This window comes from Anabrus simplex, chromosome 3, assembly GCF_040414725.1.
Source record: "Anabrus simplex isolate iqAnaSimp1 chromosome 3, ASM4041472v1, whole genome shotgun sequence".
NCBI classification, from domain to species: Eukaryota; Metazoa; Arthropoda; class Insecta; order Orthoptera; family Tettigoniidae; genus Anabrus; species Anabrus simplex.
In genome coordinates, this window is record NC_090267.1 from 437,232,791 (window position 1) to 437,245,645 (window position 12,855).

General features: G+C 39.2%; 1 protein-coding gene across 1 annotated transcript in view; it reads right to left on the reverse strand.

The window, feature by feature from the left end:
* HERC2 (E3 ubiquitin-protein ligase HERC2) overlaps positions 1-12,855 on the reverse strand; it is a 509,505-nt gene that overhangs the window by 424,135 nt on the left and 72,515 nt on the right. Inside the window, exons 10-11 of the mRNA XM_068226746.1 lie at positions 8,436-8,633; positions 2,891-3,120 (exon numbers count right to left, since the gene is read on the reverse strand). Of these exons, the coding sequence (XP_068082847.1) occupies positions 2,891-3,120; positions 8,436-8,633 (428 nt within the window). The remainder of the gene's footprint in view (positions 1-2,890; positions 3,121-8,435; positions 8,634-12,855) is intronic.

Consider the following 12,855-nt stretch of genomic DNA (forward strand, 5'->3'; position numbering starts at 1 on the left):
CGTAAATAGGCAAAGTATCTCAAGTATCATGATCTTCTTCATGAGCCTGTCCTTAATCATGAGCTCTTCTATGACAGCATTTTTCATCATCTGCTTGGTCCGGAATATTTGTAGGATTCGGCAGTAAACCCACACTTCTACTGCTTCAATTTTCCTCCCATTGCCTTTATTAATTGTCTATGTCTCAGCCGTGTATACAACGATGGAGAAAACCAGGGCATTTATCAGCCTGAATTTGATGTCGATAATGATGGCTCTGTCCTTCCAAATCTTGGTTAGCTTAGCTGTTGCACTGTGTCCATTGCAAGGCATCTTCTGATCACATCCAATCAGCCGCCACTGCTTGTTATCAGGGCATCAAGATAAACAAATCTGGCCACCACCTTGAAGCCTGCTAGTTGTCTCAGGTGTGACCAGTTGTTGTTTGCCCATCTACAAACATAACCTTTGTCTTGTCAATGTTGATCTCTAGCCCATACTCCATGCTTGCTCTTACGAACAAGTCCATGATGCTGGTGCTAGTGCCATAATGAGGGTACGTCTCCATACCCCAAGTTACTGACTACCGAGCTTGATAGCTGCAGTCGCTTAAGTGCGGCCAGTATCCAGTATTCAGGAGATAGTAGGTTCGAACCCCACTGTCGGCAGCCCTGAAAATGGTTTTCCGTGGTTTCCCATTTTCACACCAGGCAAATGCTGGGGCTGTACCTTAATTAAGGCCACGGCCGCTTCCTTCCCACTCCTAGCCCTTCCCTGTCCCATCGTCGCCATAAGACCTATCTGTGTCGGTGCGACGTAAAGCAACTAGCAAAAAAAAAAAAGTTACTGACTGTCTTTTCATCTACTCAACTGGCTCCTTTGCAGTCTTCCAGCAGCTTCCACATAATGTGCTCCGAGTAGACATAGAACAGAAGCGATAGGATGCACTATTGTCGATGCCAGTCTCAATCTTGAATGGTCCTGAGAGAGTGCTGTTGTCACGAACATAGCACTTGTTGTTATCCTTAGCGCCTGATTAGATTTATGAGATGTTCTGGAGTTCCCACATTTCAGTTGATACCATTTCACTGTATTGAAGGCTTTCTTGAAGATGAAGCATAGAAATGTTGCAACATTTAATTCCTGACCTTTTTTTATGATCTGGAGTACATTCAAGATTTGTTCTCTTGTGCCCTTCCGTAAGACTAAGCCTCACTGCTTCTCTGCAATCTGTGGTAAAGGAAATTCTTAAGCTGCTCAATGACAATATGGACGAGGATCTTGCTGGTGTGTGATAGTTGCCACAATCGGTTTTGTGCTCACTTTTTGTAGACGAGGATGAAGATTAAGTGGTACCATTCAACCAGCCTATTTCCTGCCTCCCAAACCTTACTGCACAGGTCCTAAGTACATGCAATCCAGCTTCTCCCAATGCTTTGAGGGTTTCTGCAGTGATGCCAACCACGTCCGGTGACTTGTTCTGCCAAAGTTATTTTATCGAGTTCTCAACCTTTGGATTGCTGGTTCTTTCTCTTCAGCAGGGGCAAACTGGATTCTTCTGTCTCATGCTGAATTGCTTGTATGAAATTTCTCACTTCAGCTATGCTCACAGGATCCATTTTCTTCTCCCTATCTGCACCAAAGATGACTTGGGTTATCACCTTTATATCCCAGAACAAGTACTTCACTTTTCTGAAGAGCTCCCAGGATTCAGCCTGGCCTTAACTTCATGGGCTTCCCATTCAGATCTGAGCATTCTTCATTCTTCAACCAGCATCCATGTCTCTTTTGTAATACAGTGCTTCTTTATTTTTTATAATTGGCTTTACATCGCACCAACACAGATAAGTCTCTTGCCAATAAAGGGAAAGGAAAGGGGTAGGAGTGAGAAGAAAGTGGACTTGGCCTTAGTTAAGGTACGGTCCCAGCATTCGCCTGGTGTAACAATGGGCAACCACAGAAAACCATCTTCAGAGCTGCTGATAGTGGGGTTCGAACCCTCTATCTCCCAAATGTAAGCTCACAGCTGTGCACCGCAAACCACATGGCCAACTTGCTCAGTCTAGTGCTTCCTCTTTGTGACTGGAATCTGTTGGCGTGGTATTGGAATAGTATGTTCGCAAGGTGTGGTCCATGACAAACTGCAGTAGGTGATCTCCCCTTTCATTTCTCTCCCCAAGTCCAAATCGACCTACATCATTTCAAAGATGAGTGTCATTCATGATGCAACTTATTTTCGCATAGAAGTCTCCACAAGATGCAAGCAGGTTCCTTCAACAGGATTTTCTGTATCCTCCCTGATCCTGTTACATATCCATTCTATCTCACATCAGGTGTACGTAGCAGTCGTGTAGATCTACAACATATGAAAGATTTTCAGCGAGTCTGAAAACGATACCCCTCACACGCTGGGGTCTTGAAATTGATGATATCATCACTCCCAATTCTACATTTATTTCTCCTCAGCCCTCGACGAGTTCATTTTTGCTTCCCAGCTTTATCAGCAGGGCGAACTTCAATGTCCACTGTGCGACCATCTTGACAGATCTTCAATATTGAATTGGAAAATGTAGGATAATAAGGTGGTCAGATAAAGACAGTAGAGACCAAATGGATGTAAATAAACTGGGACTGATAAAGAGAAAAACAATCTACTTGAGGACGGCAGTATATGGAGGTGTGAAGATGGTCACTGTCCTTGTCATTTTACATTTTCATGTTTGTCCTCGTCTCCTCTTTCTACTGTTTCCCCTTGTAAAGCTGACCTATCATTGTGCTTATTCCATTATATCTGTCTTTTGATATTTTTCTATACATGACTTATATACTGGTTTTATTAAACTTATTTATCAAGATTCCTCAGAATTTTTTATTATTCTAGGAAAGATCAAGGAAACATGACAAGACATACCTGTATGTGCTTCCACATGCAATATGAACTATGTTCTTTCCCACAAGTGCTTGTATGAGCATAGGTTCATCTCTGGAATTATTATCACCATGCCCTAGACGACCTCCATCTCCATTACCCCAAGAGAACACATCTCCATCAGCTGTTAAGGCCAAGTAGTGTTTTCCATCAGGATGTGCAGCCAACTTCAGCACCTCCTTCTCCCCAAAGCCCTCTACCATTTGTGGACACTGCAACACAAATTCAGTTTCACAGATACACAAACCATCATCCGCACCATTTTTACATCCCATTTCTCAACAAATACCTTATTTCTGTAGAAATTTTAAACACGTCTACATGAAGTGGAATTTGACGTAGCGATGTTACAATATTATTAAACTAAATCATATGAAAAATATGATTGCATACTGCACTTAACAGTGAAATCATACAGCATGAAAGGTTCTGTATATTCTCAACTGTAAGATGACATTTTTTTTATTTTTTTCCTTGGTTCAAAAAATGTCCCCTGACTTAGAATCAATATTGTTAGCATGGTAATAAAGTAGACAAAATTCTTTATCGACACAGTAACAAAAAGTTCTACAAAAATAATGCCAAAAGATGGCATCAGTTAAGTTTACACCATCATGAAGATTTAGGCCCAATTTTTCTCAACAGTTGTTAAATATATACTAACAAGTTGTTGGTTTGTTAAAAATTTGTGCTATTTGTTTTATGTCGCACTGACACATATATGTCTTACGGCGACGATGGGATGGGAAAGGCCTAGGAAGTGGAAGGAAGCAGCCGTGGCCTTAATTAAGGTACAGCCCTGGCATTTGCCTGGTGTGAAAATGGGAAACCACGGAAAACCATCTTTAGGGCTGCCGACAGTGGGGCTCGAACCCACGATCTCCCGATTACTGGATACTGGCCGCACTTAAGCGACTGCAGCTATCGAGCTTGGTTGTTAAAAATTTAACATCGTTTTAAGATTCTTGTGTTTTTTTTCTAACTTCTCCTGAGAAATATTCACTAACACGTTAACCCTCATTAGAGTTATCAACAGCGTAAATCTAGAAGGCAGTGCCAGAACCAAGTGGTTTTTGAGCATGATCCGACGTGATTTTGTTGGACTTCGAATACAGCTGTAAAACATGTTGCATGAAATCAGCATAAACAGGTTGTCTCAACATTTGAATCACAATTCCCAGTTAAGAATGGGAAACCATCTTTTACAAACCTCTATCATCCTTTCCACACTATTCAAATCCCTTTGAAACTTGTCCCCACTTAAAACCCTGTTCAGATATGGGAGTTGATAAATAACATACTGTCATTTGCACAACCTCCACTTTGGAGGTTAGGATCATTAATCACTTTAACATGAATAGAAAAATGTATCAGTTCCGATTTAACATATTTCAGTTCTATTGCCTCCAGGTGACTGGATTCTCGTGAATGTACTACTTATCCATTACACCTAAAACACCAGCAAAATGGATATACTGCAGCAGAAACTCTTCCAACTGAAGCTTTTGAAATTCTAGCATTGTCTCCAAAATTACATGAAAAATCATGTCATTATTTAAAAAGTGTTTGATTTTGAATATGCTTGACAGCACAGAACATGGTGCTCTGTACGAATACAGTGACACACAAATAAGTGATGATGGCAATGTTGGGGTTGTAAGTTATAAAGGATATTCTTCCCTTGAAACCAATAACAGATTCATCAACTGACAAGTTTGGCCCAGGTATGAAATATTCCCTACATTTACTGTCAACATATTTTAGAAAATTACTGACTTTCTGAGTTCCAGTTCTAAGGCTGGTACCTTGATTTTGAGTGTTTTCTAAATGGAGCATCCAAAATATTTGTAAAAAATATTTCCTATTGAAAATTTCACTGAACAGAACCAGAAATATTTTATATCTGGCAAATTAGATGTTACACTTTAGTATAAAGCAGTAAATAACTCACTACACTCATGTTTATAGAATATAATAATCATAATAATATAATTATAGTTACTAATAAAAGTTCTGAGTTAAATATGACTTGGTAAAAATGTGCAAAATTAATTTGGACCAGACTGTTGGAATGTGTGACAGAAAATTGGACTGCAAAGGGTTAACAATTAAATGGTATAAAATGTATTCCATATGCTTGGTGCTTCATCTATTTACAATATTTTTTTTTAATTTTTTCGGATTTCCTGGAGGTTGGCTTACAATCGGTTATATTATACCCTAGTAACTTAAGATCTACTTTGGAATATGCATCCATCACTTGGTGTCCCGCCACTAACAAACACATTAGTATAATTGAAAGAATCCTAAAGAGTTCTTAAAACATATATATTTCTGACAAACTGGGGAATATCATCAATATTTACCTTATTATAAGCTTGTTGAAATATTCAAATGTGAGAGGTTAGATTATAGAACAGATTGTCAAATGTTAGTATTCGTTTATATATGATGATATGGAATTATGTAGCAAACTTTTATAATATACTCCTAGAAAACCTGCAGGAAAATTCACAAACTTATTTTTTATACCACAAGTAAATACGGATAGACATAACAACTCTCCTCTTTATAGATCATGTTCTTATACTTATAATAGATCACACACTCTAGGAATCAATATATTTTCATGATACACTGGAATGAATGAATAGAACAAACATAAATGAAATATAAATAAATACATATGTCCTTGCTTTGGCTAGGTTTTATATCCCTGAAAAGTCACCCATTGCAAAGCAATGATTATCAACTAAAATTCTCACTATAGTTAAACAGAGAGAAAATGAAGGCAACATTCTGAAGCTGGGAAAGGAAATACATAGATGAAGAGAGACAGCTCTAGGCAAAGATGCAAAAGGCTCTATATAGTACAACAACTGTTATGTAAACTTTGTTTACTGGCGGGTAAGTAATATAAAGCTGCCAATTTAACCCACTTCCTAACAATAATGGAAATTTCTGTCATCGTTCTTGTATTCCCATCAATGCAATGCAGGAAATTCCATTCACAACTCTGTGTTGCTTTTTTGAGGTTTCCATGGATATGATGTGTGTATGAACTTCTATGAGTTCACAATACAGTAAAACCTTGTTAAGACGTTTCTGCAAGGAACAAGGAAAAATAACGTGTTAAGCAAGAAAACGTACTACCGGATACACAAATAAAAAGTAACCAAGAGGGATATGGAATATGGAAACAACACTATATACGATTTTTCTGATACGACTGCATTTTACGTCATGTATCCGCAGGTACCCTACAGTGAAAACTATATCTACCATTTCTAAAGATGAGAGGAGAATATTAAAAGGTGTGAAAAACATGAGAGAACAAATAAGAAAATGTTTTCCTTAGGGATTATAAAATAACCACGGTGCACTGAAAGGTGTTGAAACACTGAAATAAGACCTAAAGAGAGAGTATGACAAAAATCCTTGGCTGAATGGTCATCAAAGCAGTCTTTGGTTCCTGATCAGGTAGGGGATTTTAATCTTAATGGTAAATTCCCTTGGGTCAGGGACGAAGTGTTTGTGTTGTACCTGATATCCCTGCAACATATACACAACACATCACAATAACGTGCAGTTTCTCATACATGAAAGATGCAACCCACCCTCTTCAGAGGGTCTACCTTACAAGGCTGCACTAGGCTGGCAACAGTCAAACGTTGTTGGTGTTGTTGTTATAAAAATATGAAAAATTATATTGTACAATTCGAAAAAGAGGCAATTAAATTAAATACACAGTATGTTAACCTTTTCACTCCAGTTGACTGCTGTGCTACGTACCCAGTGGACTGCTGTATCAGTCATGGTGGAGCCGTGCCTCATAGCCAGTCAACTTTTGTAGAAGTCGCGTGTCTTTCAGCTGTTTTCCGTTTCACTACGATAGACTGCTGGAGAAATTCGCACTTGGAGGTCTCTCTTGGGAGTCTATAGTTATAACTATGGTCAACAGATGACAGGAGTAACCATTTCGAAGACGAAAGGAATGTGTCCGCTATGCTAGGCCTACTCACTTCGCGCCTCGTTGCTCCTGTGTGCTCAAGTACTAGTGTTTAACGACTTCACTTTCAATCACATTGAAATTTTGAAAGGCCTCGTCTTCCCTCAAGTCTGACAGCAGAATCTCATCTTCTTGATGAGTGGAGTACATACAGAACTTGTATTGTCTACAAGCACAGAAGAGGAAGCTGACGAAAATGTGTTATAAGTAATGCAATGTAACATTATGCGCATTTCCCTGCTTCCAAACTTATCATACGCAGAAGAATTCTGAAAAATTGTTAGCTTATGACATGCAAATTAATGTAGGTAAACAAAATGTAATTTTGAAATTAATGTTTATGTTAAATTATAATATGTAATTAACAAATTGAAAAAAAAGGTAACTGAAAATAACATTTACAATAAAAAACAAAAACAAGTTTTTAACTCGTACCAGAATTTCTAAAATAATTGTTAAATGATGTATGCAAATTAATGTAGGTAAACAAAATGTAATTTGAAGTTAATAACAATAACAAACAAAACAAGCTTTTAATCCGACAGTGCAGTGTCCAAAGCTGCAGAACTAAAAGGAGGATGGGAAGCTTCGACTGAATAAAAGTGCTATAAATATGATCATAAGCATTTGACTAAATATGCATTAAACATAAAATAAAATACTAATAATCTCTGTGTGCGCTCTCTTAACGTCGCGAGCCAGCTGTGGACGGGAGAGTGGAGCAAGACAAGTATCCCATACAGGGGGTTCTGTGAGCCACCCGCTGCTCGCATCCAGACTGTCATGCTTTCTTACTCGCTACGCCGGAGTGAACGAGTTAATGCACAAAATTCAATCAATGCTCTTTAATGTTATTTAACACATGTAACTCATAATACTCTATTATCACACATCTCCACTGATCAGACCAGCTGAACTCAAGACATTGGATATAGTAATCTCTAGAAACCGCTGAGTTATACAAGGAAAATACGCAGCAACAGGCATAATTAAGTGTACAAAGTTAAAAAGTTGCCTTTGCTGGCAAGATGTAGTGTTTACAGTGCACTATGTCTTCTGGTATGGGCTAGAGCAATTTTGTTACTTTCATTGATCTGTCTCAGCTTTATCCTTGGCTTTGACAAAATGAAAGTGACTGAGGTATGAGTGATGCTAGTAATGCCGTTCCTTCTGCAGCCAGTCCCTGCTATGAATGGTGTGAAAATATTGCTCATAGGGTCGGTTGGTGCATGCATTTCAGTGGGCTTGGCAGACTGATATGTAATAGCAACTTCTGGCTCGGCGAGGAAAGCAACGGGAAACTACCTCGCTCCTCATTTCCCTAGTACGCCTCTTCAGTGATGCCCAGGCCATCTATGACAGCTGATGGCGGAGCTGTTGAGGATCCAACCAGCCTTCGGGCTGAGGACTAAACATACATACAAGTTAAAAAGACACCGACCCCAAACTATTCTCATGTAAATTTGATGTTACTTCTTACATAAATACCAATCAGGGAATTTCTGTTTTAATCCTTACCTGAGTTTCAGAACTATAGTACAGCACATACACCTTTCCTGTACTAGCCAGCACCAAGAGACAACGTTCAGCACAGACAATCTGAGTTACTCCCAGTTCTCCAATAGCCTCACAGCACTGTGGGGATATACCAGTATCACTGCAACTGCTCCATGCTACCCAACCCCAGGCTAATACTTCTTGGTAGTGGCCGACATTCTGCAACACATCCACCACCTTAGATCACAAGACAAAACTCATGAAGTTACCTCTACAGAAAAAAGTTATTAAAATGACAAAAGGTACATATGTTTTATATTTTAAAAGAAAACAAACAATCCACTGTTATGTCTTACAGTGTTCTACATGTAACTCTAACTCCAAGGTACAGAACTGAAATCATCTCCATCACTGGCCAACAATGTGTCATTATGCCAGGCCATTCCACATCTTCAAGTTTATATTTTTACTATTTATTGTGAATTTAATATTAAGGAAAATTTATCATCAAATAGTGAGAAAATGTAGCAATTTACGTCAAACTCAAACACAGTTTTATATAATGTATGTAAAATACTTGTCTCCCAACAAGTCCAACCCTTCGTCCACACTGTAGGAGATGGGCAACGTCATCAAGTAGGGAATAGTCTGTGGGGGTTAAGTACATTGCAGACCGTGTGTGCTCTGAGACCACTATGGTAGCTGTGAGGGTCCTACAGGAATTCTGGAAAAGACAGCAGCTAAAGGGGCTCTGGTGAAGTCACGACAGCCCTAGCAAGTCAGTGATGGATATCAACTCGTTTCCACAGAAATAAGGAGCAATAAGCCAGATGAATGTAACAGACAGCGACCCTAGCGAGGAACAGGATTACGAATTGGAATCCTGAATATAGGAACACTGACTGGAAAAGTGGAAGAGGTTGTAGACATGATGGAAAGAAGAAAACTGGATGTATTAGGGCTGGCAGAGACTAAATGGAGGGGGGGGAGGTATGAGAGAGCTGGGGAATGGTTTTTGGTTGTACTGGATAGGAAATTATGAAGGAAAGAGAAATGGAATAGGAGTGGTAGCAAGAAATGGACTGAAAGAGGAAGTAAAAGGGATAAGTGAAAGATTCATGTAAGTCAAAATAGCAGTCAAAGGAAAAACTGGGAAACTTTACAAGTATATGCTCCACAAGTAGGATGCACGTAACATGATAAAGATGACTTTCAGAAAGAATTTGAGACACAGTTGAATGGCCAAAATAACGTAGTAAGGGGGACTTGAATGCCCATGTAGACATGGAAAGGAAGGGATATGAGAACATGCTTGGAGCGGAAGGATTGGTCGGGAACTTATGGTTCAAAATGAGAGAAAGCCATAGGATAACTTGGTACAGCAGTGACTGGTCTAGGAAATCACTGTGGATTACATGATCTACGACTGGAAAATGTAGGGGAATGTTACAGATATAAGGGTAATACCATCAGAGGCCCTAGACAGTGACCACAGACTACTGGTAATGAACCTGAGAACAGCCCGGCTCCATGGCTAAATGGTTAGCATGCTGGCCTTAGGTCACAGGGGTCCCGGGTTCGATTCCCGGCAGGGTCGGGAATTTTAACCATCGTTGATTAATTTCCCTGGCACAGGGACTGGGTGTATGTATTGTCTTCATCAGCATTTCATCCTTATCATGATGTGCAGGTCACCTACGGGTGTCAAATCAAAAGAACTGCACCTGGCGAGCCAAACCCATCCTGGGATCTCCTGGCTCTAAAAGCCATATGCCATTTCATTTTTTACCTCAGAATAAAGAAGGAAAGAAAAAGGACAGAGAAGCAAGAAAGACGTATCAAAATATGGAAAATGAAGGAGAAGAAAACCAAGGAAGAATACGAGGAAAAAATAAATTAAACTTACCAATAGATGATACAATAACAGGAGAGGAGGAATGGGAAAGGTTCAAGAGGACATTAGTAAAACCTGCAGAGGAAGTTTGTGGGAGAACTAGTACCAGGAAAAGATGGAAGGAGACCCTAAAAAGGTTGTAACAGAGAAGAAAAAAATGGATGGAAAATTGGACAAACATGCTGGGAGAACATAGCAAAGGAAATAAAGTACTGCATGGAATGGTCAAGAGTAAGAGGAAAGGCATGAGAAAAGATGTTATGATAGATAAAAATGGAAATGAAGTGCAGGAAAAAGAGAAGCTTGAAGGAATGTAGAAAGAGTATTTTGAAGATTTACTCAACCCAGAAGGATGCAATGAGGAGGAAGGAAGAAACACAGAAAAAGAAAAAAAAACATGGGAGAAGTGAAGGTAGCACTGGAAAAGATAAAAGGAAGGAAAGTCCCAGGTTTAGATGAAGTGAGTATTGAGATGCTGAAGGTAGCAGGAGAGGTAGGGAAACAGCAGCTTTATTGTGTGTTGAAAGTAGTATGGAAGGGGAGGAAGAACCCTGAAGACTAGAAGGGGATAATCATACCCATCTTCAAGAAGGGGAATAGGAAATATTTTAATAACTGTAGGGAAGTCACACTGATATGCCACTGTGCAAAGGTGTTTGAGAAGATTCTGGAAAATAGAATCAGAAAGAGAGTAGGAGGAAAGTTAAAAGAGGAGCAGTATGGCTTCAGATCAGGACGGTCCACAGTAGACCTCATATTTACAGTAAGACAACTACAAGAGCATCATTATGAGTGGGGTAAAGATCTACTGATGGCCTTCTTGGACTTTGAGAAAGCATATGAACGTGTATGCAGAAACAAGGAATGGGAAGCCTTACAGAAAAAAGGTGTAAAGAAGCAGACAATAGAAAGAGTGAGGGAGATGTACCATGGGAGTGTCAGTTGTGTGAAAGTAGGAGGAGAGAGAACAGACTGGTTTGGGCAAAAAAGTGGATTAAGACAGTGCCCTGTCACCTTTGCTCTTCATTGTAATAATGGATGAGCTAATGACAAAAGTGGCAAGGAAAATTGGGGAAGGATAAATTAAAGTGATTATGTTTGCAGATGATTTGTTAGCCAGGGGAGAAAAGGAAGAAGATATCCAGGAATAGTTAGATGCATGTGAAGATGAGGTGGAACAATATGGAATGAAATTTAATGCAAAAAAGAGCAAGATAGTGGTCACAATTGGAAAGAAGGAGAGACCTACAACAGGGATAATTCTTGGAAAAGAACAGCTTAGTAAGGTAGAGAGTTTCAAGTATCTTGGAAGTATCACAGAAGAAAAGATAATGAAATAATCGAGCATGGAATACAAGCAGGAGCGTTCCTGAAAAGTGTCGGAAGTCTCGTTTAGAATAAGGATGTCCCTCCGAGAAGCAAAAGAGTGATGTACAGGATGTACTATATACCTATTCTGACATATGCAGCAGGAACTTTGGTAATGAGGCAGAGAGCCGTATCTAGGATAGGCTACAGGCAAGTGAAATGAAATTTCTGAGAAGCAGAATAGGAGTGACAAGACTGGATAAAATAAGAAATGAGAAGGTTAGAGATATAGTAAAAGAAGCTACTACAGAACAGGATAGAGGCATCTATATTTAGATGGTATGGACACATGAAGAGAATGACAGAGGAAAGGATTCCGAGGAGGATGGATGAAATGGAGGTAACAGAAAAATGACCAAGAGGAAGACCAAGAAACAGGTGGATAAAAGGAGTGGAAGAGTATGTACAGGGAAAAAGCGGGGACTGAGCAAGAGTGGAGTGACGAGGGAGAAGTGGTGGGAAGACAAGAGGAGATGGGGAGGCTAATGTTCCAAGCAGACCTGGCCAACAGCTAGAAACTGCATTTGATGATTAAGATGATGATGTAAAACACTTATCATGTAATTTACATGGGCAGCTCAATAATTTCTTTTTTTTTTCTTTTTTCTATTTGTTCCATCAATTCTGAGGATCATGTTCTCCAAGGAAACTATTGTTCAGTCTTCATTCCTCGGTAAGATATTCTGCATCTAAAAGATTCCATTCTTGATGATGTTCAACCATCAAGTGGAAACTGGTCCATGATCACTCAACCTGGGAACATTTCCAAGGATGATCAGTATTTCTATACTGTAATGCTGACGTTGAGTAGCGGGCCGAAAGAACTGTACAATCCTTTGTTTTATGGCCCATAATTGTAGACATGATAATAAGCTTGGCCTTTTGTCATGTCAAGAAACAAGGTGAAATTGTTTTTATTTTCTAGCACTGAAAATGATCACTACCATACTTTGGTAGTACATAAACACAAACCCTCGTAAAATTTAAGGCTATTTATTTCCATGATGATAAAATGTAATTGCACATAAAATGTAATATAAGAACATGTATTAACATCTAAGTTATTTTACAGAGTGTTAACTCCTAGTTTTTCAAGTCCCTGGTGTCTCATTTACAGCAGTTAGTGCAAAGATTTGCTCTATGTTCCTTGCAATACGTGCGGTGACATTTGCTGCAGTA